This window comes from Cebus imitator, unplaced genomic scaffold (genome assembly GCF_001604975.1).
Source record: "Cebus imitator isolate Cc_AM_T3 unplaced genomic scaffold, Cebus_imitator-1.0 Scaffold244, whole genome shotgun sequence".
Lineage (NCBI taxonomy): Eukaryota > Metazoa > Chordata > Mammalia > Primates > Cebidae > Cebus > Cebus imitator.
Genome location: NW_016107559.1, coordinates 2,619,817 through 2,645,765, shown reverse-complemented (window position 1 = coordinate 2,645,765; position 25,949 = coordinate 2,619,817). Strand labels below are relative to the sequence as shown.

At 39.9% G+C, this 25,949-nt stretch overlaps 1 protein-coding gene across 4 annotated transcripts in view; it reads left to right on the top strand.

Annotated features, from left to right (window-relative positions):
* Nucleotides 1-25,949, top strand: part of ZNF462 (zinc finger protein 462) — a 155,663-nt gene that overhangs the window by 113,405 nt on the left and 16,309 nt on the right. For all 4 annotated transcript variants that reach the window (XM_037727893.1, XM_017498575.2, XM_037727894.1 and 1 more), the window contains exons 8-10: nucleotides 119-386; nucleotides 2,246-2,382; nucleotides 12,591-12,814. In XM_037727893.1, the coding sequence (XP_037583821.1) occupies nucleotides 119-386; nucleotides 2,246-2,382; nucleotides 12,591-12,814 (629 nt within the window). The remainder of the gene's footprint in view (nucleotides 1-118; nucleotides 387-2,245; nucleotides 2,383-12,590; nucleotides 12,815-25,949) is intronic.

The following is a 25,949-nucleotide window of genomic DNA, read 5'->3' as shown; positions in this document are numbered from 1 at the left end:
GTCAGTTGTACCTTAGTGAAGCTGGAGGAAGAAAAGAAACCTGATGTCAGGGGTTTTCAAGCATCAAACCTCGACTCTGGTCTCTGTGCCCTGTGTCATTTTCCCCATCTCTTCACAGACTCATCATATTCAGAGCCCCCAGATGTTCAGCAGCAGTTGAACCACTATCAGTCAGCTGCCCTGGCAAGAAACAACAGCCGTGTTAGCCCTGTGCCTCTTTCTGGGGCCGCTGCTGGCACTGAGCAGAAAACCGAAGCCGTGCTTCACTGCGAATTCTGTGAATTCTCCTCCGGCTACATCCAGAGCATCAGGCGCCACTACCGGGACAAGCACGGTGGGAAGAAGCTTTTCAAGTGCAAAGACTGCTCCTTTTACACAGGCTTTAAGTAAGTGATGTAATGAACAGCTGTGGAAACAAGGTGGCTGCCCCTGCTCCACCCCTCACTGCAGGCTTCCCTTACACTTTCCTACTTGGAGCTTATGGGAGGCCCTGCCTGTGCAGAAGATGTAGGGGTCAGATCCAGGCTTCATGGAAGGGGGCTAGTTTCAGAAGACTGCTTTGGGATTTGGGAAGGGATGAAGAGCTAGATCAGAACAAGTGAGTTTTAAAATTGGAGCACATGGGCTCCAAAGCAGTGTGAGATTGAAGCAAATGATTTCCTCCCATGCTTGGAGTGGTGTTTCCCTTCAGAGAACTGTCTCCTCTCCTTTTTTTAGCTTTGGGGAAAAAAAGTATGTTCTTGGAAGCAAAGTCAAAGTCAAGAGAGAAAACATCCGGCAATAGTGTCTTCCCTGCTCCCCTGATAGAAAATTCTTTCATTCTTAAGATCATAGTGTGGAAAGATATATAGAAAATCAAGACCCCGGCACTTCTAAGACTACACTTGAACAATCTTAGAGAGATTGCTCCAATCTAGAAAAAGAAAATCCATAGTCACCCTTGCTCCTGTGGATGACAGAATTGATGAACTCAGTTAAAAAATGGAATGCTTCCTATGATGTAATCTAAACTTCTGCAATTGAATCTCATCCTGGGAGATAGTGTTTAGGTTAGTAGTTACAGGTGTAGAATGTGGAGCCTGACTACCTGGGTGACTCTGGACAAGTCACTAAGCCTCTCTGTGTCCCTATTTCCTTATCTATAAAATAAAGATAATACTAGTACCTACATCATAGGACTCTTGTGAGCAATAAATGAACCAGTGTATCTTGAAGTGCTTAGAATAGTATCTGGCACAAAGCAAACGCTAATAAGTGTAATAATATAGATAGAAAGCTATGATAATAAAATAGCATTAGATATTATAAAGCTATTATTTTCTGCTCTTTTGTAATCAGGATCTAAGCCTTAGACTACTTCAATACATACTTCACACAGAGAGGCTGTGGAAAGTAGGCTTCTTGTCCAAAGAAAAAGACGAATTGGAAGAAGTCTCTTGCCCACCAGCATCATAGTAGCTGGGATTTGATGGAATATGCATTCTATCTCAATTAATTTGCTCCAGTTACTTTTCAGATAAGTACGTGTGTTATTTGGTACTGAGAGAAGGCTAAAGGACCCAGATAGCAAGGGCCAACAGACAGACATACATTTTCTCCAAAGAGCAGCACTTGGGTTCATAAGAAGGGGCCCCTGCCCATTAAAGTCTTGGTTTTATCCATTTTAATGAGACATTTAAGGCTTTGCAAATTCTGAAGATTTGAAGAGGATGGAGGAAGAGGCAGCAGTACCATTCCACTTTTAAGCTGGTACAACTCTTAGTTTACCTAACCATCAATCATGAAGATCGACTTCCTGGACAAATTGTCCTCCCCCACTTATCTGTGAAGAATTACACAGGCAGTTTGTAAGTCAACCTAGCTTTAAAATAGTCTCTCTCCTCCCAAACATGATGAAAAATAGTTCCTTGTTTGGGATTTTGTCTTCATATTCTTAATAGACAGTTTTTAATTTTTAAGAATAAAGTGTTTAGAGAATTTTTCTCTTTTCAAACTAAGCTCTGAACCCAGCCAAGCGGCACAGTTTCCAAAAAGAAGTTACCACCATTTGGCAGTGTTCAGATATCAGTTTAGTGACAAAGTTTCTGAGTGGTCAATAAACATGATTAACAGATTTCTTTTTTTTTTAGCCCCTCAAGCAGGAGAGCCACACTTCAGCACATACAATGGGTTTGCCAGCAGGAAATGTGAAAATGCAATGATCCCTGGTCACAAGCATCACCTCTCTCCCCAACCTCTCTCCTAGATCTGCTTTTACTATGCACGTGGAAGCTGGGCATTCGGCGGTTCCCGAGGAGGGCCCCAAAGATCTTCGCTGTCCTCTCTGTCTCTATCACACCAAATACAAGCGCAACATGATTGATCACATCGTGCTGCACCGAGGTAGCCTTTCTAACTTGGTTTTCTTGGATGCGGGGCGGGGTGGGCAGGCAGCAGGGATGGACTTCTAGGGATACTCTCTCAGAGTGGCAGTTGCGCCTGTTCCTAGTTCCTCACCTTATCTTCAAGCAAGAAACCACAGTGATAACCACCTTGACAACCAACAGGGTAAAAACACCTTCCTGCTGGGAGTATTTCCTCCACCTGGAGGGAGGCAAAGGTGATGAATTCTGCAATGAACACTCTGTAGGGCTTCCCTGCATGGGGGATTTGTACATTCTGAAAACTCTGCCACCCACAGCCTTATGTAGACTGCACAGAAGGAACAAACAGAAAACAAATGGGTAGGTAAAAGCAAATGTGAAGAGCTCTCTATTGGTTGTGAGAGATTCTTTCAAGAAGACCAAAATGATTTCCAAAGGAGAACGTAGAACTTCCCTTGAAATGGTTGGAGGGAGAGAGAATTCTGTAAAATGATGTGTTACATATTCTAATAGTCTGTATTATATATTCTAATAATAATTAGAAAAATCCATGGGCTGTGGATTTAAATTCTGGTTTTAGAGCTAACTATGTTTAACCTCTCCATCCATTAAAAGAGATGATTGTACCTATGAGGTAATGGACATGTCCAGTGGTTTTTCGTAATGGATGCAGTAAGACTGTTCCATAAATGTTGGTTTCTGCTGATAAACAGTGATACTTCTTTTAAGTCCACTTTGGTCTTTCTTTGAGTTGCATTTACCCTTGGCCAATTAAAACATAGTTAAACAACAGGCTTCCTCTGCATTGGAAGGAAAAATATGTTTATGTAGAATCTGCTTTGTTCTGAAAAGATTCAAGCCACAGGTGGATAGAAGAAGGTTACTGGAGTGCTCATGGGCAATTTTGATTGGTGTTTCTACTAATCTTTCCATCTACTTCGTTCTTTCTCTCCATCCCTTCTTTTATTCCTCTTCCCTCCTATCTTCCTTCCTTTGCCTCTTAGAAAGCCTTTCAATATTTGTCACATATGCCTCAAAAGCAATGAGTGTCATCTGTTGTCTTGCTGAGATGACACTCACTCTGAAATGCTGAGGCTTTGGGGGGCATTTGCAACACATCTCGCATTTCCCCTGAGCCATTGCCTTTGGCCAATACATTTGTGACATACTCACCCATGTCTGTGCAAACTCAGTGGAAGGCTAAACATTTAACATGTGCAGATTTCCCTCCTCCCCCTTGCACTCTAATGAGACATGTGATCGTTGCTGGCTAGGATGTCCACCTGCAAGCTGGGAGAAGCAGCGTAGGAACATTTAGGCAGGAATTCTTGGCCCGAGTGGTCCTGCCTGGTGTTCTGCCTCAATCACCTGGCTTCCGGTCCTCCAGCCCATGTGTTTCAGTGGCTCTGTGCCCTATCACAGCTTGGTAAGGGGCCATCAGTAGGGCTGCTGCCGAGCAAACAGACACGGTGAGTCTTCACTTTCTGTGGTTGATTCCTTTCTTTTCCCATATTGCTGCCTGGCAGGAACAGAGCTTTGATGCCTAACGAGCTCAATGACTTTCCCTCCCTGAGCTGAGAGCACAAGAAAGGGGGAAGTAAAGAGAGATTAAACACTTAGACTGCAAATACTTCCATAGCGTTCTTCACTCCACAAAGTGCTGCTTGCACACAGTCACTTCATCTTCCAGCAACATCATAAAGGATACTATTACTCGTATTCCCATTTTGTGCATGAGAAACTTGAGACTGAGACAAACTACTTTTTTTAAATTTAATGAAATGCCATCTACTTCGTTTCACAAAGGTTTTAAGGTATCTTAAAGACTTCTGTGCAGAAGTATAGGATTAAAAAACAAATGAGGTAATTGGAGTAAATGCAAAATAAGGGAAAACTAGTGGAAAGTTCACCTCTAAGTCTTAAAAAGCTACCTGGGAGTTTGGATGCCCAGTGGATACCATGAGGTGCCATGCACTTGTTCAAAGTGGGCTGCAGATTTGGCCCTAAGATTCCTTGCCTACCATGGTAGAAAAGAAAACCATGGAAGCAACTAGATTTCAAGAGCTTGTTAGCCTTTTTTGAAATGTTGTTCAGGAAATTTTCAGGAATCCTAGCCACTGGAACATAGAGGAATTTGTCTAGGGGGTTCTCCTGAAGAAACAGTTTATAGCGTATAGTGCATATTGTGCCCACCATAAATACAACAGTAAGTTTTGCAGGGCCCATGAGAGCTGGAATCATTTACCCAGAGTCACCTAACTGGTAAGCAGTGAAGCTATGAGTCAGTTCCATTCCTTTGATCCCATGTCTCATCACATTACCTGTCACTGGTTAATTGTGGTCTCTTCTGTTTACTTGTAAAGATCATTTTCAGGGTCCTTATCAAGGTCAGAAAACATCCATCTGAAATGAACATGAGCATTTGAGGATTAATAGTAATAATAACAACATTAATAATAACAACAATGGTAACTATTGCCGGTTACTTACCTAGGTAGCAAGAACCGTACTAAGCGCTTTACAAAATGTCATTTTATAGAATTCTCACAAAACCCTGTGTGGTGAATGGCCGTTATCCCCCATGATGAAGTAATAAATGGATTCGGAAAGGCCAACACCTTGACAAAGATGCAATGTCTAATAAGTAATCCATCTGGGCTCTAAACCCAGCCTAGTCTGACCCACAGCTCTTGCCTTCAACCACCAGGCATCACTCTCTCCCCCTGGGAGAGGTAGTGTCACCTGTTTGAGTGTTCTAGTAGCTGTGGTAGCTGGTTCCAAGGACAGAATTATCAGAGGGGCTGGAGGTCAGAGGGGAAGACCACGGATCCACAGGCAGTGGAGTGCTTCAGGACAGCTGTGCCTGCCATCTGTGTCCTGGCCTGGGTTTGGTGTCCATCTCTACTCAAAATGGCAGCTCAGTGGGAAGCTGGCCTTGACAAGTCAAGAAACAGGGTTGGGTATCTGCCTTGCAGTTTTGAATTGGGGCTGATCTCAAAGCAACAAGATGTGGTTCCTTCTGCACCTGTCTTCTTCCTGCTCTGTGCATGAATAAGCATCCTTGATCTCTTGGTTTCACAGTACAAGATCTTTCTGAATCCTTAGTTAATTAAAGTATGTGGGATGAAAAGCAAGAAAACCAACTTCTGAACTGGCCCAGAGACGGAGCTACTGCTGACAAAAATAAGAGTTTCCATTGCTTTTTGTCTTTATAAATGGATATATTTGAGTAGAGAGAGAATCTACTTCACTCATGGGAAATCTGAATGTGAACTAATCGGGTATTTATGTTGGCCATAGCGAAAAAAGTATGATGTTTACTCATGTGTTCAGCAAACATTCATTATTTGCTTGTTCCAAGGACAGAATTATCAGAGGGGCTGGAGGGCTTTGGGCAAAATGGGGAACATAAGACCCAGTATCCACTCTCCTCAAGGAGATGAGCGTGTTCATAGTATAGACAAGACAGTGAGTGATGGATATGTGTTTGTAGTAGAGAGGCGTGGCTTTCAAACTGAGCCATGGTAACATTTCAACAGGCAGAGAAGACTTAAGGCAGGGTATATTAGTTTCCAAGAGCTACTGTAACAAGTGATCACCAATTGTGTGGATTAAAACAATGGAAATGTATTCTCTCACAGTTGGTTCTGGAAGCTAGAAATCTGAAATCAAGGTGTTGGCAGAGCTGTGTTCCCTCTGAAGGCACAAGAGAAGGATCCTTCTTTGCCTCTTTCTGACTTTTGATGGCTCCCAGGGTTCCTTGACACCACTTGGCTTATAGCTGCATCATTCCCATCTTTGTCTCCATCTTCATGTGGCTTCTTCCCTGTGTGTAGCTCTTTGTGCCCTCCATTCTTCTTATAAGAACACCAGTCATTGGATTTAGGGCCCTAATGTAGTGTGGCCTTAATTGATTGCATCTGCAAAGACCCCATGTCCCAATAAAGTCTCATTTTGAGATTCCAGGTAGACTTAAGTTTAATGGGGACACTCTTCAACCCACTACGCAAGGAAAGAGACAATTTAATAAACCATGGAGGTCAGTGGCAACAAGATGTGTTTGCAGAATAGCATTAGACATTTCCAAGGTCCTGAAGAGAATGGAAAGCTTACCAGAGAAGTATGTTCTGGCCAAAGTACAAAGCGCTTGGATACTAATATAGAAGCTGGAACTTCAGTCAGTAAACAGACAGGAAGCCAGGACAAATTCTGATCAGGTTACTGATGAGACACTCATTGAATACTAATTTAGCAAAGGTTGAAGCAAAGGATTGGTAGACCCATCACATTCAGGAAATAGGAACTCATGTCAGATCAACATTTGGCGAGATTGGCCATGATTTGATGAGTTTAACTAGGGAAAAATTAAGCCTTGAACTTTTATTTCAAGGATGAAGTCAGTGGTAGGACTTTTGGTATGTTTTCATTCATGCAACAAATATTTATTGAACACCCACTAAATGCCAGCATTGTTTTGTTTTTGGCTTTTTTAAGGTGATTTTTTATTATTTTTATGTACAGAAAACTACAGTGTACATTTAACTCAGTTTAGTGGCAAGTTTTTTAGCCTCTGGTTTTTACAGCTTGGCAATGCAAGCCGTAGATTTTGGACCAAGGACCTTGCCTTCTCAGTGATGAGGGATCTCTTCCTATCTGTCATTGAAATTGGTCCTGATGACTTCCACCAGCTTAGCCAACGCTCCTTTGTCTTCCAAGTTAACCTGTGTGAAGGCAACAGTAGTACAGATCTCCCTGTGGACTGGACAGCCCAGTTCGGCCATCCTACCTTGATAATACAGTCGGGGACTCCTTCTTTAGGACACAGGGCAAGCAGGAAGACAGCCAGCTCCATGGGATTCACATCATGTGCAGTCACCATCAGCTGAGCTTTCTTGTTCTCTACGGAGGTGATAACAGCATTAACCCCTGCTGGAAGGACAGGTGGCCTTTTCATGGGGACATTCCCTTTGCTGGCAGCTTTCCTCTCAACCAGGCCAACAATCTTTTCTTCTTCTCTTGCTTTGTCTCCAGCCAGCTTAAGCAGTCGAATAGCTGTTAGGGGTCCAAGTCCTGGGTGAACTGGTTAATCACAGGAGGCAGTTCTAACTGCTTATACGGTAGCCCTTTACCGCTATATCCAGATGTAGTGGGGAACTTTGACAAATGGACTAAGGTCCCTTTGGGGCTGGGGGTTCTGTCTTACGCCAGCCTTCTTAAGCCTTTTTCTCAAACAGGAGATTCACCACCCTCTTGGCCTCCTGCTTTTTCATGACAGAGGAGCCAAGGCCATCTTCCTCCCGTTGGCCTTTTTTTCTGTTGGCATCTTGGGCAGCTGGAGGAGACAGCTCTAGCATTGTTTTAAGCTGTAGGGATACAGCCATGAAGAGACAGGCAAGGTTTGCACAGTGAAGGAATTTGAACTTGGATGAGAAGAGAGACAGAAAAAGGTGAATAAATAGTTTCATGAGGGTATTTCTATTGATCACCATTGGAAGCACAATGTTTCATGCATAGATTTGCCCTTATGTATGTACCTTGCACATCCATAGTGAGCCTTAAAAACTGGCCACAGATTTTAGGGATGAAACACAGTTTTGCCAAATATTTACATTGTAATTTTGGAGCCATACAATCACTGCTATGAGTGTTGAATTGGCGTATTAAAGTTTCTGTTTACTAATAAGTAGACAAATGTGGAATTTAACTGAATCTTATAAGTGGGAGGCTTTGGAATGGAAGTAATCTCCCCTAATTTATCTGATCAGTATCATATTTCTTGAGAATAAAGTCTACAGTGAGATTGCCAATCTTTAATTTTATTCAGTAAAATTACATGTTTCCTTTCAACTTCCCCAAATACCTCTGCCTGATAGAATTAGAGGTACCATTTCTAGTTCCTTCTAGCTTGAGGATGGCAGCCTGGCTAACATCAAAACCTCATACTTCCTACCAGGAACTGTTTTGCTTGTGTTTATGTGTGTCTGTTTATGGCTATGTTTGGGGATGATTGATACTTTAAAAATAAGGCTCTGGCCGGGCGCGGTGGCTCACCCCTGTAATCCCAGCACTTTGGGAGGCCGAGGCAGGGGGATCACGAGGTCAAGAAATCGAGACCATCCTGGCCAACATGGTGAAACCCTGTCTCTACTAAAAATACAAAAATTAGGTGAGTGTGGTGGCACACGCCTGTAGTCCCAGCTACTTGGGAGGCTGAGGCAGGAGAATTGCTTGAACCCCAGAGGCGGAGGCTGCAGTGGGCCAAGATTGCGCCACTGCCCTCCAGCCTGGCGACGGAGCAAGACTGTCTCAAAAAAAATAAAATAACGTTCTTTTCTTAATGGGTTTTTCTAACAGTCAGCCTTTGTCACTTCTTTGCTTTGGTGCAAAGAGGGACTCAGTCCTCTAACATACCAATTTGCACTCAAGAGTTTTGGTGGAGTGAAGAACTTCCAGTCTCTTTGCTTCATTTAGACTTTGCATGTTCTGGGAAGGAAACCCAGCCTATGTTTTGGTCTGCCTTTCAGGAAAGATTTTTGCTTGATAAATCTGGGCTCTGCAGTGGTATGGTTTCTCAACGATTTGAGCAGAAACTAACCCTCTGTATTGCAACTCTGCAGAATTTTCCACTCACCTCCATCGAGGCTTGACAGCGTGCTGGTCTCAGCTCTTGCTGCACCTTAGTACACATGTGCAACAATGTGACATTACTCTCGGGCCCAACCTCCTCGGTTTTATGTCCTGCTGCAGCACCAAGCATCTTTTGAGTAGGAGGAGATGAGAGACACAATCCATCTTGTAGTTGAACTGGAGAAGTCATAATATTTTTGCAGCCAGTGCTAGAAGCTGAGTCACAATGAGTGTGATTCAGGCCTTGAGTTTTCACCCAAGGTAATTTTGAGAGGTGTGAAGTCAAAAAGACCCACAGTTGTCACTGCCCCCTTAGAAAAAGCCCTGAGCACGGAGCTTCTGTAACCAAGGCAGAGCCCAGTCTATAACTGGAAACATTCCAGTTTTTAACTTTTATGTCCTTCATTTGCCTCAAGAATGAATGACCTCATTCAGAAAACACTGTCAGTCATTTGCCCACCTTTTAAAATCTGTCTTTTTTATTTTTATCTTGGTCATGTTAACCATGTGTTTAGAAAGGGAGAAAAGCTAACTTTTTTCTAAAATTAATATCTTAGTTAAAAACTCATATAATTAGGAGATTTGTTACACTGGCAATGTCTTAGTTTGGAAATGGCAAGTCCCAGATTTCAGACTAAGTTAAGCAGGGACTTGACCCTTTCCTCAAATGTAGAGATGCTTGAAAGACATTCACATAAAAGGGTTACCTTAGAAATTTGTAGCTTTCGTGTTTTTTAAATACTATGAATGAAAGTCTTATAAGCACACAAATACAGACTGGAGAGTTCTTATCAGGGGTACAGGAGGGGTGCCCTGGCAGAGATCAAACCTGTGCTCCCAGGTCACAGCTTTGTGCTGAACCAGAGGTATGACTTTGAGGAAGTAGCTTAATTGATCAGTTCTCAGTTTCCACATCAACAAACTGAAGAAAATAGAACTGACTTTGCAGGGTGTTATGAGAATAAAAAGTTATATCAAGGGCAGAACACCTAATGGTGCTTGAACCATAGCGGGCACTTAATAGACTGCAGTGGTGTTAATTAATCATTGTGTGAACTTCAGGGTGTTATTCTGACTGTTCATGACTTCATGTAAAATTCACATGGACACACATAGTGAAATTGGAAACTGCAAAGAAAACTAACCAAAGTGGTAGAGGAATTGAAAAGGAGACTCATAAGAAAAGTTTGAAAGAACTGATTATTGATTGTGGAGAAGCGAAGACTGGAGAGTCACTGAATGACTGTCTTTGAGGTGTGTGGGACATCATTATATGGAAAATGATACCCGGCTGTTCTTCATCTCTGCAGAGGTCAATGGAACCAAGGCAGGCAGGACAGGGCAAAGCCAAAGAATGCAAGTGGAAGCAGTAGAGATGACAACATATAAATCAGGAACAAATATAGAGAGAGCAAGGGGGATGCAGCCCCAAGGAAGATGCCAGTAAGGTTCATGTCAACACTTTCCATGAACTTACACAATCTAAAGGCATATCCCCAGCATGGGGGGAATTTCCCCTGATTCAGCCTGCCCTCCCCATCTCTTGCTGTTGACACCAGCTTGTTCATGGGTTCTGTCCATGAGTACCTTACCCAGAGTACTTGCAGTTAATGCCTGGCACTTTGCTTAGAGCAGTGGTCCTGAACTGGGGTCAGTCTTGCTTCCCCAGAGTATATTAGTCTGTAGGCATTTTTGGTTGTCACTGCTGGAGAGAAGGGGTGTGTTTGACACCTAGTGGGTGGGGCCAGGGTTATTGCTAAACATCCTACAATGCACAGGCTGGCTCCCCACAACAAAGAATTATCCCGTTCCAAAATTTCAATAATGCTACTTTTTAGAAACCTTGGGTTACAGGAATAGAATATCCTAGCATGAGCTCCTTTAAGATTTACTAGTTTATGCCAAAGCATTTTTTTCTTCGTTTACACCAAACCATACAACTGAATGGTTAGAGGGACCTAAACAGTTGCTATTCTAAAAAAATGTGTGGATTACATTATAATCATGTGTTTCTTAGCTGTCTGCTATACTTGGGTTTAAAAATATTTATATTTCTAAATAAGCAACTGATTCTTTGTATAGGGAAAATAACATGCATTAGAGCTCCAGGGAGTATGTTGGAGACACCACCTTCTACACTTCCTCTGCCCAGGGTTTTGCTGGCCGATTAATCGCTGCATTCAAAGACTCCCAAGGCAGTGACTGCCCTGCAATCAGAGTGTTGTGGTTGAGCCTAAGGCATGACATTGAGAGGAGAAAATTCCCTAGGGCCTGCACACCGCCCAACAATAAAGGGGGGGATTCCAAGAGTTAGTTGCCTCGGCACACAACGTACCGATGCTCTGTAAACGTTGCTATTCAGTGACTCTGGGAATAAATCATGCTTTCTTGACTTAATAATACATTGCTGTTTCTAAATAATATAAGTATATGTTGTGTGCGTCCATTTGTAAACTTTCCTAGTCTTCTGAAATCCAGACACAGCATGAAAACACACGCTATATTTGATTCTTGCATAAATAGCACAGATTTTAATTTTATCCTAGTTATGGATATCTGGCGCGTGCGCTGATACTCTGGGCAGGCTGGTGTGAAATTTAATTTGAGCAGTTAAACACAAGGGTGAGAGAGTGCAAAATAAACAAGCACACGCATTTCCAGCCCTACAGCATTTGGTATGTTAACGGGAAAAGCACCCAAATCCTCTCTCTCTTTTATTTTTTCCCCTCTGACAATCAGATTACAGACTGTCTAAAAAGGCACAAATCCTCCACGTCTCCTGCGCAACCCCACCTCCCCTGAATGTTGCCTGCAGTCATTTCATTTGTGAGCTCTTCACAGTTGGAGTTTTAGTGAATGAAAGTGTACAGGTTTGCTTTCAGACTTGATATTAGATGAGAAAACCCCTAGTTTCAAAACAAGGGAAGAGTCTCTGAGAATACCTTAGAAGGGGAAATGAGAATGGAATTGGAAATAGCGAGAAATAATAGATTTACAGTTAAGCAGACCTGGTTTCATGTCTCTGATTTGCCAACTGCAATGTCTATGACCTTTGGAGAGTTACTTAAAGATTCTGTTGCTCATTTGTACTTATTTGTAAAAATTGGAGTAACTCCAGCCTCATAAAATTGCTGATAGAGCCCATAGGTGCCTGGTGAAATGTCAGTTTCTTTGCCTTTTAAAGATGTCTCTAGGTAAAGCCTCAATTACACTTGCTGAGGAAGGAAGGCATGTTACTGGTTGTTGTCAGTAATCACTAATGTTGGTAAAAATCACAGCTACTTCCATTCCTCCCCCTTGCCTTAATCACCTCCATTCAGGAATTAGCAAGCACCTACTAGCCTGCTCCACCTTTATTTGTAGGTCATTCTGGGTATTAAGTACTGAAAGAGCTTTTGGTCTTGAAAACACCCACTTGTTCCCGAGGAATATGCTGTTTGGGGGTTAGGGGAGGGGCAGTGTGCATGTGTGTCAGTTCAAGGAACCAGATCCATGAGGAATAGCAAGACTGGATGAGTTTCTTCTTATATTCCAAAGAAAAAAACATCTGCTTTGCCATCAGTAAAAATTCCCATCTTTCCATTCAATTTGTTTCCACAGAAGAGCGCGTTGTCCCCATTGAAGTTTGCCGGTCCAAACTGTCCAAATACTTGCAGGGAGTAGTCTTCCGCTGTGATAAGTGTACCTTCACCTGCTCCAGTGATGAGAGCCTCCAGCAACATATAGAAAAGCACAATGAACTGAAACCTTACAAATGCCAGCTCTGCTACTATGAGACCAAGCACACGGAGGAACTGGACAGCCACCTTCGGGATGAGCATAAGGTACTTGCCAGGACTTCCTGCCTCCCGCCTCAGCACGCTCAAGGGGAGGGGCGAAAGGGGAGACGTCACTGCATTTAGTCACGCCCATTGTGTACCAGATGGAGATATGAACTCAAAGAGTTTTTAAAGTGAGGTCTAGTTTCTTCTATTACAAAAGAAACGTAAGGTCATTTTTAAAAATTGTGAAATACAGGTTGGGTGAAAGGGAGATCACCCGTAATTCTACCACACCAATCCAAATGCTGAACATTTCTTACCTCTCTTCTATACCCAGTTCCATTTTTTCTACATAATTGTGATTATACTATACATAAAACATTGTACCTTGCATTTTTTAAGCTTATTCTAAAAGAAGTATTTTACTGTATTATGTGAAATGTTAATACATTTTAAATCACAAGGTTTGGCAGTTTCTGTAAAGGACCAGAGAGTAAATATTTTAGGCTTTGCAGGCCTAAAATGTAGTCTTCATGGCAATTAAGAAAGCAGCCATGGGGCGTATCGCTCGAGTCCAGGAGTTCCAGACCAGCCTGGGCAACATGGCGAAACCCCGTCTCTACAAAAAATACAAAAAATTAGCTAGGCGTGGTGTCATGCACCTGTGGTCCCAACTACTTGGGAGGCTGAGGAGGAAGCATCACCTGAGCCTGAGAGGTGGTGGTTGCAGTGAGCTGAAATAGTGGCAGTACACTCGAGTGTGGGTGACAGAGTGAGACCCTGTCACAAGAAAGAAAGCAGCCATAGACAATACATAAATGAACCAATATGGCTGTGTTCCAATAAAAGTTTATTTACAAAAACAGGCAACAGGCTGTGGGCCCATAGTTGCCAGCCCCTATTTTGATAGATTTACCTCTGTGTTTCTCAATTGTGTAGGTGGTTTCCAATATTTTGCTAACTACAAAGATTTTTCAAGGCATTACCCAGTATGTCTGAACATTATAAGAATTATAAAATATGTGTTTCAGGGGAGAAGGACATTCAAGAACAAATAAATTAATAGAGGCCATAAAATAGAGGATTTGTGGAAAAAAAAATTCTCTTCCGGAGGTTTGCTTATCAGAGGGGTAGAAATCACACAGGAAGCCTTCCTCACTCTGCGCAGGGATCATCTGGCACCTCATGAACTGAGATGATCATTTCTGGTTTTGTGTATTACCTTGAGTATGGGAGGAGCTATAATTAGTATTTGTTTAATGACAGGAGCCCATCAAAATGCTTTTTAATTAGCCAGCAAGTCCAAAATACCTATTGAGTGTTTACTGAAGGCACAAGGAGAAGCATGGTTCATATTGTCTGTTTTTCCCTTGCTCTGTGTCCTCATCAGTGGAAATATAGTCCTTCTCTGGCCTTACAAATCCACATTATAAAGAGTTCCCCAGTCTGAATCATCTGCACCAATGGGTTAGAATTGTTCTGTGGGGTGCTGAGAGAGAAGGCTGAGCTTTGTCACCTGTCTGCAATGGAACAGTTTAATGGTAACTTCTCTGCTTTGGAATGCATTTATTTTCCCATGTGTCTGCCCGAAAAAATGAAGCAAAGAGGAAAAGCCTAAATTACCTCACTTAAAGTTTTTATATCCTTTTTTATTCAAACATTTTGGGTATTTCTTCCCCAAACCTAAGGATAAATTACTCATCTCTTTCAAACCAAGCTTTGTATAATTATTCACAGGTATCTTATTTACATAACTACCTCAGACCTTTTTATTACAGTGTTTAAGCCTCCAGGCTGATACTAAGACAGAACAAATCAGGAAGATAGATTCTTCTCTAGTTATTGCACGGTAGCTTGTAAATCACTAGGGAAATACAGAAAAGGTTAGGAACTGTAACAGACATGGAACTAGAGGGTTCCTCAACAGTGGATGGAAGGCTGAGGCTTTGAGGTATGGGTCATGGAAATAAGTTGCTCAGGCACGTAGGGCCCAATTAAGAGCTTTTGAACCAAAAAGATCTGGGTTTTAATCTTGCTTTCACCATTTACTGTGCATACTTCAACAAGTTACGTAAATTTCTGGGTCTGTTTTTCGGTTCATAAATGGGAATTGCTTCACCTTTCTCTGAAGTTTTGTAAGATTAAATGAAGTTCTGTATTTCCCCCACTTTGAGACCCAATACATTAGAATATTTGTTAATTGAATTGTGTTAAAATATAATAATAGTTGTACCTATTATAATAGCAGTTATGTTCCCAAAGACCTAAAACATTATAAAATCACTGATTATAGTTTGCATCTTAGACACAGTCTGGTTTTTTTAAATTTATTTATTTACTTTAGGTGCATACTATATCTGGCATTGCTCCCCATGTTATCCCTCCCCACCCTCCCGTCCCTCCCCACGCCCCGCTGTCTCTACCCTACCCCCGCCAACTGTCCCCAGTGTGTGATGCTCCTCTCCCTGAATCCACATGTTCTTGTTATTCAACACCCACCTATGAGTGAGAACGTATGGTGTTTGGCTTTCTGTTCTTGTGTCAGTTTGCTGAAAATGATGGTTTCCAGATTCATCCAAGTCCCTAAAAAGGACACGAACTCATCGTTTTTTATGGCTGTGTAGTATTCCATGGTGTATATGTACCACATTTTCTTTGTCCAGTCTATCATTGATGGGCGTTTGGGTTGGTTCCAGGTCTTTGCTATTGTACACAGGGCTGCAGTGAACATACATGTGCATGTGTCTTTATAGTAGAACGAATTATAGTTCTTTGGATATATACCCAGTAGTGGGATTGCTGAGTCAAATGGAATTCCTATTTCTACATCCTTGAGAAATCGCCATACTGTCTTCCACAATGGTTGAACTAATTTACACTCCCACCAACTGTGTAAGAGACACACAGTCTTTTTTAAAAAATTATTTTTTCATAGATTATTGGGAGACAAGCAGTATTTGGTTACGTAAGTTCTTTAGTGGTGATTTGTGAGATTTTGGTGCACCCATCGCCTGAGCAGTACACACTGCACCCTATTTGTAGTCTTTTATCCTTCATCCCCCTTCCTCCCAAGTCCCCAGAGTCCACTGTAGTATTCTTAATGCCTTTGCATCCTGATAGTTTAGGTCCCACATATGAGTGAGAACATAAAATATTTGGTTTTCCATTCTTGAGTTTCTTCACTTAGAATAATAGTCTCTGGCCAGGTTCAGTGGTTCACGCCTGTAATCCCAGCACTTTGGGAGGCCGAGGCAGACAGATCATGAGGTCAGGAGATTGAGACCAGCCAGGCCAACAGGGTGAAACTCATCTCTACTAAAACTGCAAAAATTAGCCTGGCATGGTAGTGGGTGCCTGTAGTCCCAACCACTCAGGAAGCTGAGACAGGAGAATTGCTTGAACCCAGGAGGTGGAGGTTGCAATGAGCTGAGATGGTGCCACTGCACTCCAGCCTGGGCGACAGAGGGAGACTCCATCTCAAAAAAAAAAAAAAAAAAAAAAGAAGAAGAAGAATAGTCTCCAACTTTATCCACGTCACTGCAGATGCTGTTAATTCATTCCTTTTTAAGGCTGAGTAGTATTCCATCATATATTTATACACCACAGTTTCTTTATCCACTTGTTGACTGATGGGCATTTAGTTGGTTCCATGATTTTGCAATTGCAAGTTGTCCTGCCATAAACATGCGTGTGCAAGTATCTTTTTCGAATAATTACTTCTTTTCTTCTGGGTAGATACCAAATAGTGGGATTGCTGCATCAAGTGGTAGTTCTAGTTTTAGTTCTTTAAGGACTCTCCACACGGTTTTCCATAGTGGCTGTACTAGTTTATATTCCCACCAGCAGTGCAGAAGTGTTTCCTGTTCATCGCATCTGTGCCAATATCTGCTGTTTTTTTTATATTTTGATTATGGCCATTCTTGCAGGAGTAAGATGATATCGCATTGTGGTTTTGATTTGCATTTCCCTGATCATTAGTGATGTTGAGCATTTTTAAATATGTTTGTTGGCCACTTGTATCTCCTTTTGAAAACTGTCTATTCATGTCCTTAGCCTACTTTTTGATGGGATTGTTTGGTTTTTTCTTACTGATTTGTTTGAGTTCATTGTAGATTCTGATATTAGTCCTTTGTCAGATGGATAGATTGTAAAGATTTCTCCCATTCTCTGGGTTGTCTGTTTACTCTGCTGACTGTTCTTTTTGCAGTGCAAAAGCTTTTTAGTTTAATTAAGTCTCAACTATTTATCTTTGTTTTTATTGCATTTGCTTTTGGGATGTTGGTCATGAAATTCTTGCCTAAGCCAATGTCTAGAAGGGGTTTTCCAATATAATCTTCTAGAATTTTTATAGTTTCAGGTCTTAGATTTAAGTCCTTAATTCATCTTGAGTTTATTTTTGTATAAGGTGAGAGATGAGGATCCAGTTTTATTCTCCTGCATGTGACTTGCCAATTATCCCAGCACCATTTGTTGAAAAGAGTGTCCTTTCTGCGCTTTATGTTTTGTTTGCTTTGCTGAAGATCAATTGGCTATAAGTATTTGGGTATATTTCTCAGTTCTCTATTCTATTCCATTGGTCTATGTGCCTATGTTTATACCAGTACTATACTGTTTTGGTGACTATGGCCTTATAGTGCAGTTTGAAATCAAGTAGTGTGATTGTAGTAGCCTGATTTCACACTGCTGATAAAGACATACACAATACTGGGCAATTTACAAAAGAAAGAGGTTTATTTGGACTTACAGTTCCATGTGGCTCAGGGAGCCTCACAATCATGGCAGAAAACAAGGAGAAGCAAGTCCTGGCGGAGGCACAAAGAAGAGGAAGACGCAAAAGCAGAAACCCCTGATAAACCATTAGATCTTATGAGACTTATTCACTATCATGAGAACAGTATGGGGGAAAGTGCCCCTATGATTCCATTATTTCCCACCGGGTCCCTCCCGCAACACATGGGAATTATGGGGGTACAATTCAAGATGAGATTTGGTTGGGGACACAGAGCTGTACCGTATCAATGATGCCTCCAGCGTTGTTATTTTTGCTTAGTCTTGCTTTGGCTATGCAGGCTCTTTTTGGTTCCATATGAACTTTAGAATTGTTTTTTTCTAATTCTGTGAAGAATGATGATGGTATTTTGATGCACATTGCAGTGAATTTGTAGATTGCTTTTGGCAGTATGATCATTTTCACAATGTTGATTGTACCCATCCATGTGCATGGGATGTGTTTTCATTTGCTTGTGTCATCTGTGATTTCTTTCAGCAGTGTTTTGTAGTTTGCCTTGTAGAGATCTGTTGCCTCCTTTGTTAGGTATATTCCTAAGTATTTTACTTTTTCTGCAGCTATTGTAAAAAAGATTGAGTTCTTGACTTGATTCTCTGCTGGTCACTGTTGGTGTATAGAAGAGCTATTGATTTGTGTATATTAATCTTGTATCCAGAAAGTTTGCTGAATTCTTTTATCAGTTCTAGGAGATTTCTAGAGGAGTCCTTAGGGTTTTTTAAGTAAATGATCATATACTCAGCAAATAGTGACAGCTTGATTTCCTCTTTACCGATTTGGATGCACTTTATTTCTTTCTCTTGTCTGATTGCTCTGCCTAGACCTTCCAGTACTATGTTGAAGAGGAGTAGTGAGAGTGGCCGTCCTTGTCTTCTTCCAGTTCTCAGAGGGAGAGCTTTCAACTTTTCTCTTTTCAGTGTTATGTTGGCTGTGAGTTTGTCATAGGTGACTTCTATTACATTGAGTTATATGTCCCTTGTATGCCGATTTTGCTGAGAGTTTTAATCATAAAACAATGCTGGATTTTGTCTAATGCTTTTTCTGCATCTGTTGAGATAATCGTGTGATTTTTGTTTTTAATTCTGTTTATATGGTATATCACATTTATTGACTTGTGTATGTTAAACCATCCCTGCATCCCTGGTATGAAACCCATTTGATCATGGTGGATTATCTTTTTGATATGTCATTGAATTTGTTAGCTAGTATTTTTTTAAGGATTTTAGCCTTGTGTTCATCAGGGGTATCAGTCTGTAGAGTTTGTGTGTGTGTGTGTGTGTGTATGTGTGTGTGTGTGTGTGTGTGTTACATCCTTTCCTGGTTTTGGTATCAGGGTGATGCTGGCTTCATAGAATGAGTTTGGGAATGTTCCCTCTTTTTCTATCTTGTGGAATAGTGTCAAAAGGATTGACACCAATTCTTCTTTGAGTACCAATTCTGGTAGAATTCTGCTGTGAATCTGTCAGGTCCTGGAATTTTTTTGTTGTTGTTGGTAATTTTTAAATTACCATTTCAATCTTGCTACTTGTTATTGGTCTGTTCAGGGTATCTAACTCTTTCTCATTTAAGCTAGGAGGGTTGTATTTTTCCAGGAATTTGTCCATCTCTTCTAGGTTTTCTTCTTTATTTGTGTAAAGGTAGCCTGGAATGATCTTTTGTATTTCCATGGTGTCAGTTGTAATATCTCCCATTTCATTTCTTAATGAGGTTATTTGGATTTTCTATCTTCTTTTATTGGCTAATCTTGTTAATGGTCTGTCCATTTTATTTATCTTTTCAAAGAACCAGGTTTTGTTTCATTTCTCTTTTATATTGTTTTTGTTTGTTTGCATTTCATTTAGTTCTGTTCTAATCTTGATTATTTCCCTTCTTCTGCTGGGTTTGGGTTTGGTTTGTTCTTGTTTCTCTAATTCCTTGAGTTGTGACCTTAGAATGTCAATTTGTGCTCTTTCAGCCTTCTTGATGTAGGTGTTTAGGACTCTGAGCTTTCCTCTTAGCACTGCCTTTACTGTGTTCCAGAAGTTTTGATAGCTTATGTCATCACTGTTGTTCAATTCAAAGAATTTTTTATTTTCATCTTGATTTCGTTTTTGACCCAATGCTCATTCAGGAGCAGGTTATTTAATTTCCATGATTTGCATAGTTCTGAAGATTGCTTTTTGGAGTTGATTTCCAGTTTTATTCCACTGTGGTCTAAGAGAGTGCTTGATATAATTTCAATTTTCTTAATTTATTGAAGCTCGTTTTGTGGCCTATCATATGGTCTACCTTGGAGAAGGTTCCATGCGCTGTTGAATAGAATGTATATTCTATGGTTGTTGGATGAAATGGCCTGTGTATATCTGTTAAACCCATTTGTTCCATGGTATAGTTTAAATTCATTGTTCTTTTCTTATCTGTTTTGATGACCTGTCTAGTGTGGTCAGTGGAGTATTGAAGTTCCCCACTATTACTGTGTTGCTGTCTGTCTCATTTCTTAGCTTAGACACAGTCTTTGATGTAATATTTTTACTATGCCATATGATGTTCTTTAATTTTTTTCTCTTCCTCATGGTTGACCAGCTTATTAAGTCCAATGAGCGCCTAATTGAGGCTAAAGAATTGGCATTTTCAGCATGCCTAATGATTCTCATGTTTGTCTCAATTATTAGGTTTATAAGACTCATGCCCATTACTGAGATAGCATCACATTTTTTCCTCATTTTCTAGTCTTCCCTACCTGATGAGTGTAAAATGCAGTTCAAATTTTTGAAATAATTCTCCAAACACTTTTGTAAATAAAGATGGCAGTGCTATTGAAACTGAATTTGTGGCTGTCAGGCAGCGGAATTACATGCTGTCTAAAAATTGTCATTTGTTAGGGGGGAAGATATACAAACACCTGATTTCAGCATTCGTGAGAGAGGTATAGGATGTCAGTATACAATATACTAAAGAGAAGTATGCTGACAATTCAAATACAAAAGTCAAGGGCCATAGGGCTAAAACAAGAAACTAAAGGCATGAGAATTGGAAAGGAAAAAATACAACTTTTTATTTATAGACAATGTAATTTTTATAGATAGAAAATCCACAGAATCTACAAAAAAGCTACAAGAACATGAATGAGTTTAGCAAGGTTGCAAGATATAAAATCAATATACAAAAATCAGTTATCTTTCTGTATATTAGTAATGGGCAACCTGAAATTGAAATTTTAAAAAGATCAATTTCATATACAATAACATCAAAAGAATGAAAGTTTTAAGAATACATTTAACATGAGAATTATACACTGAAAACTACAGTGTTGCTGAGAGAAATTTATAAAACTAAATTAATGCAATATGTTTATTAATTAGAAGACTCAATATTGATAATTCTTTTCATGCTGATATATAGATTCAACATAATCTCTGTTGAAATCCCAGTAGGCTTTTGTGGGGTAGAAAGTCACAAACTGGCCCTAAAATTTATATGGAAATGCAAATGACCTAGAATAGCCTAGTGTAGATAAACAACAAAATCAGAGGATTCACTCATCTTGATTTCAGTACTCACTATAAACTGACATAAGGTAGACACATATATCAGTAGTGCGTTAGTGAACGTCAAGAAATAAACCCTCAAATATGTGGTCAGTTGATTTTCATAAAAAGTGTTAAGGTAATAGGGAAAGGATGATTTTTTTTAAATGGTGCTGAGACAATTGGATTTGTGTATGCAAATTATGATCTTTGACCTTTACAAAATCAAAGGTCATAATCTCTATGCAAAAATCCAATCAAAATGGACCATAAACTTAAATGTGTGAGCTAAAACTATAAAACTTTTAGAATAGTAGAATATTATATAACCTCGGGTTAGGGAAAAAAAATTATGTATGATGCAAAAGTTATGGACAACTGAAAGAAAAAAGAAGACGCCATTAAGAAAATAAAAAGGCAAGCAACAGACTAGAAGCAAATATTTGCAAAGTAATTATCTAACAAAGGGCTTTAACCAAAATATTTAAAGAAATCTTACAACTCAATGATAAGAAGATAAGCAGCTCAGTTAAAAATGAGCACAAGATTTGAATAGATACCTTACCAAAGAAGATAGATATGCAAATGGAAAATGAGCACATGAAAAGATGTTCAACTTGATTCACCACTGGGAAATACAAATTAAAACAATAATAAGATTCTCCTCCCCTACCACTAGCCAGCATGGCTAAAATTAAGAAGGCTGATAGTCTCAAAGTGTTGGCAAAGATAGGACAAACTGGAATCTCATATTGCTGGTTGGAATGTAAAATGGCATAGCCACCTTGGAGCAGTTTGGAATTTGTTTATAAGTTAAACGTACACTTGCCATCTGACCTATTCATCCTAGCTTCACATAAAATGGATGGATAAATAAAATATGGCATAGCCATGCAATGGATTATTACTCAGCAATGAAAATGAGCTACTGATACACTTAACAGCATAGGGGAATCCAAAAATGTGAAGTGGACGGAAGCCAGACATAAAAGACGACATATTATATGATTCGGTTTATATGAAATTTCTAGAAAAGGCAACTTGGTGGAGATAGGAGGCAGCTCAGAGGTTACTTGGGCCTGGAAGATGGGAGCAGGGATTGATTATAAAGGATATGAAGGAGCTTCTCAGAGTGATGAAAGTGTTCTTAAACTGGATTGTGTGAGGGCTGCACAAATGTATAAATTTACTAAAAATCATTGAATTGTTTACTCATAATAGATAAATATTATGGCAGGTAAATTATACCTCGATACCTAAAACAGATGCAAGTTTCCCATAACCCAACACACAGTAGGTCCTCTTTAAATGACAGTTTCCTGTAGTCTTTTTTTATGAATTTTATTCTGAGAACAACTATATCAACAGGATACCCAAGATCTGGATTAATGTGGACTAGAGTTAGCAATTGGTTCCAAACAGGGATTTATCTTTTTTTTTCCCCAATAAAGCAGTGCATTGCTCATTATATTCTTCTACAAACAGCATTAGGTGATTTCTGTTGTGGAGAGAATCTATAGAAGAAACTATAAGACTGAAACTATTTTCAGTCAAAGGATTTCACTAAAAAGAGCTGAACATTCAAAACTGGACTTCTGAATTCTGCCTGCCAAGGTTGTAAACCTCAGAGACATCTGTAAAGATTGAGACTATATCGTTCATGGATGGGACGGAATCCTGGTAACAGCAAGAAAGGTCTTTAAAGCCAAATATGCCATTCCATTTAAGAACCAAAATCTCCAGGGCACTCGATTTAGGCTGCCATGTTTATCCTCAGAAGCCAGAGCGCAGAAGGGATAACCATCAGAACCCTTATTTTATAGGTGATAAAAAGAATCTTTCCTCCTAGATCTTTTTCTTTGTTAGTAATGAGCAAGGAATCACTTGTAATCTCCTGGGATCTAAAGTAAACAGTGCAGGGTATTTGAAATTTTATCTTTTTCATCCTTTGACTCCCTGTCTGTTTTTAATCTCACGCGGTTCTCTAGAAGGTTGACTAGCCTAGTCTCTCCCTCTCCCTCTCCTCCCCTTTCCCTTCCCTCTTCTTCCTTCACTCCCTCCATTCTCTGTCCCCCCACATCCTCCCCACCCAACACACATATGAATTATCTACCAGTAATGCCCTTTATTAACAATGCCAGTGAAAGATGAAGACAACACTTTTTTCTTTTTTGAGTCAGGGTCTTGTCCTGTTGCCCAGGCTGAGGTGCAATGGCTCAGTCATAGATCACTGCAGTGTCAAACTCCTAGGCTCAAGCAATCCTCCAACCTTGGCCTCCCGAAGTGCGGGAATTACAGGTGTGGGCCACTGTACCTGGCCTAAGACAACATAAAGTCATGAAGAAAACCAAACCTTGGACTTCTCACATTTAGAAAACACACATGCTTTTTTTAAAAGAAAGTTTAAGTATATGCAATACCTTGTTAGTGTTCTTTATAGTTCTGAAGTCTCTTTGCTGGTTTAAGGAACATAAAAATATATTATCTCTAACTTGGTCTGCTCGTAAAATTGTCATGTTCAGTATATTAAATTTAGAAGGATAGTCTATTCAGGCAATACACATTCACTAATTGAATTTACTTTGAAATGTTTTTAATTTTTTATATAAATGGAGCCTCAGGCAGCTGAACTCTTAAGAAACTCATATCTTACTTTTGCCAGTTTGAGGGAAACAGCAAAACATGAAGCTCAGAAGGAATCATCAACATTTTAGTTATTCTAATAAAATTGCTCAGTTTTTTTGGACTAGCGAAATCCACAATGGGGGGAAAAAAATTCCCATAGGACATTTGTTTCCAGGAAAGGAAATGAGAATTAAATGAAAGAAAAATCTTTCTCCAAAGATTCTTCCCATACAAATCATAGGAAGAATTTTTCCCAAATTATAAAACACACCTTTGGCCGCATTTTTTTTGGATTGCTTTTTATTTCTGAGCTAAATGCTAGCAGCTTTAGCCTTAGCGACTGCAAGCTGAAGCCTTCTCTAGAAGACTGTGCCATTTCATTTCTGCTTTCCCTCATGCCGTTCTGCTTCTTGATTTGTTAACCAAAGCTCTGTCTCTTCTATGACAGAGAAACCAGAAATGGATTAGCAAGTAGTGTGACCATTTTTTAGAGGGGTGTGTCTGGCAGAACCTTAAACAGTATTTCTCACATAGACATTTGAAGATGTTCTTTACCTGTACCTTTGAAACCATCCACTAAACTCCCCAGTCAAAATTATTTGTCCCAGCTTCTAAGCTTTCATAGAACCTTTCTTCATCCTTTGTAAGGCATATTTATATATCTCACCTTTCTTTCCAAATCTAACCTAGTGTCCAGCATACAGTAAAGCCTCAGGAGTTGTTTGTTAAATAAATCAATAAGTGAAATCAACTTTTCAAATACAAAATTTTAAGTATCCTGTTCGAATAAGCAAGTGGCAACATCCATTAGCATCTTTACCCTCTGCATTTTGGATCCAGGAGATTGGCCACTTCTCAACTGGCCGGCCGCAAAGCTCTGAGCCTTTCTTAGTGATGTCTTTCACCTAGCTTCCTTGAGTACTTGTGTCTGGAGTTATGCTGAGTTCCTCCAAATAAGTGATTTTTTCTGTACTTTTGCTAAGTTAGGTTTTCTGGTTGTGACACAGTGATTGCAAAAGAAAGTAGATATATTCCTTGACTTCCATGCTCTATATCCTTCTGGGTACTCTATGATCCTTTGTTTTTAATATTCTTAGACAGGCTTTTATTTTGAAAAAATTTTGAAAGGATGCTACTGCTCTATCCCATCACATTTTGCAACATATCATTATTATTAATAGTTTTTCTTCCTTTTTCCTGTGTTCAGCCAGTATAACCATGGTAGTTTTGACATATTTTGTGAGTAATTTTGCATTTCTACAGATGATTTGCATTATAATGGGAAAAGCTTGAGCTGTGTCATCTGGGATGTGAGTCCTAACTAATCCTAGCTTTATCACTTACCTGTTCTGTGCTCTTCATCTACAGATATTGACAGCACATTTACGACACAATTGTCATAAGGGTTAAATGATACACATAAAAACTACTGGAGGCATTTTTAGCACATAATGCATATTTGATAAGTATTGAAACAAAATCATTTAGAAAGTGTCCGTTTTTATTCTCTCATTAACAAGCAAATTTATTTCATGGGATGCAAATCTTATGGCAATATTATGAAGTCTTTATATTTTATGATCTCTCATGGGTTTTAATGTTACTGGTAAATTCAAATAGCATTTATTGTGTGTCAAGTGGATGACTGTGCGCTGAGCCTATAAAGCTAAATAAGAAATGGTTGATACCCTGGAAGAGTTTATAAGCAAGTAGGTGAGACAAGCTTAAACAAAGAAGCACAGTTCAGCATGTTACATGCTTGAGAAAAGGTAGCTTTAAAATTGGGGAGAAGCACAGTGCCCAGCAAATACAGTTTCACGGCTCAGGTTTCATAGAACTTTAATACTGCCTAACTGGTTTGTTTGGCCGAATACCTTTTCTTTCTTTTTTTCCCCAGCTTTATTGAGGTATAACTGATAAATGAAATTGTATGTATGTAAGGTGTACAATGTGACCGTTTGGTGACCGTTTGATATATGTGAAGAAAAGGAGAACCCTTGTGCACTCTTGATAGGGATGTAAATTGTGACAGCTGTTAGAGAAAACAGCATGAAAGTTCCTCGGAAAATTAAAGATAGAACTACCACATGATACAGCAATCCCACCTCTGGATAGCTAACTAAAGGAGGCAAAATAAGTGTCTCACAGAGCTACTGCACCCCCATGTTCACTGCATCAGTATTCACAATAGAATAGCCAAGACATGGGAGCAGCCTAACTATCCATTGATGGAAGAATTTTTAAAAAGTAGTGCATAAGTACACAATAGAATATTTTTCAG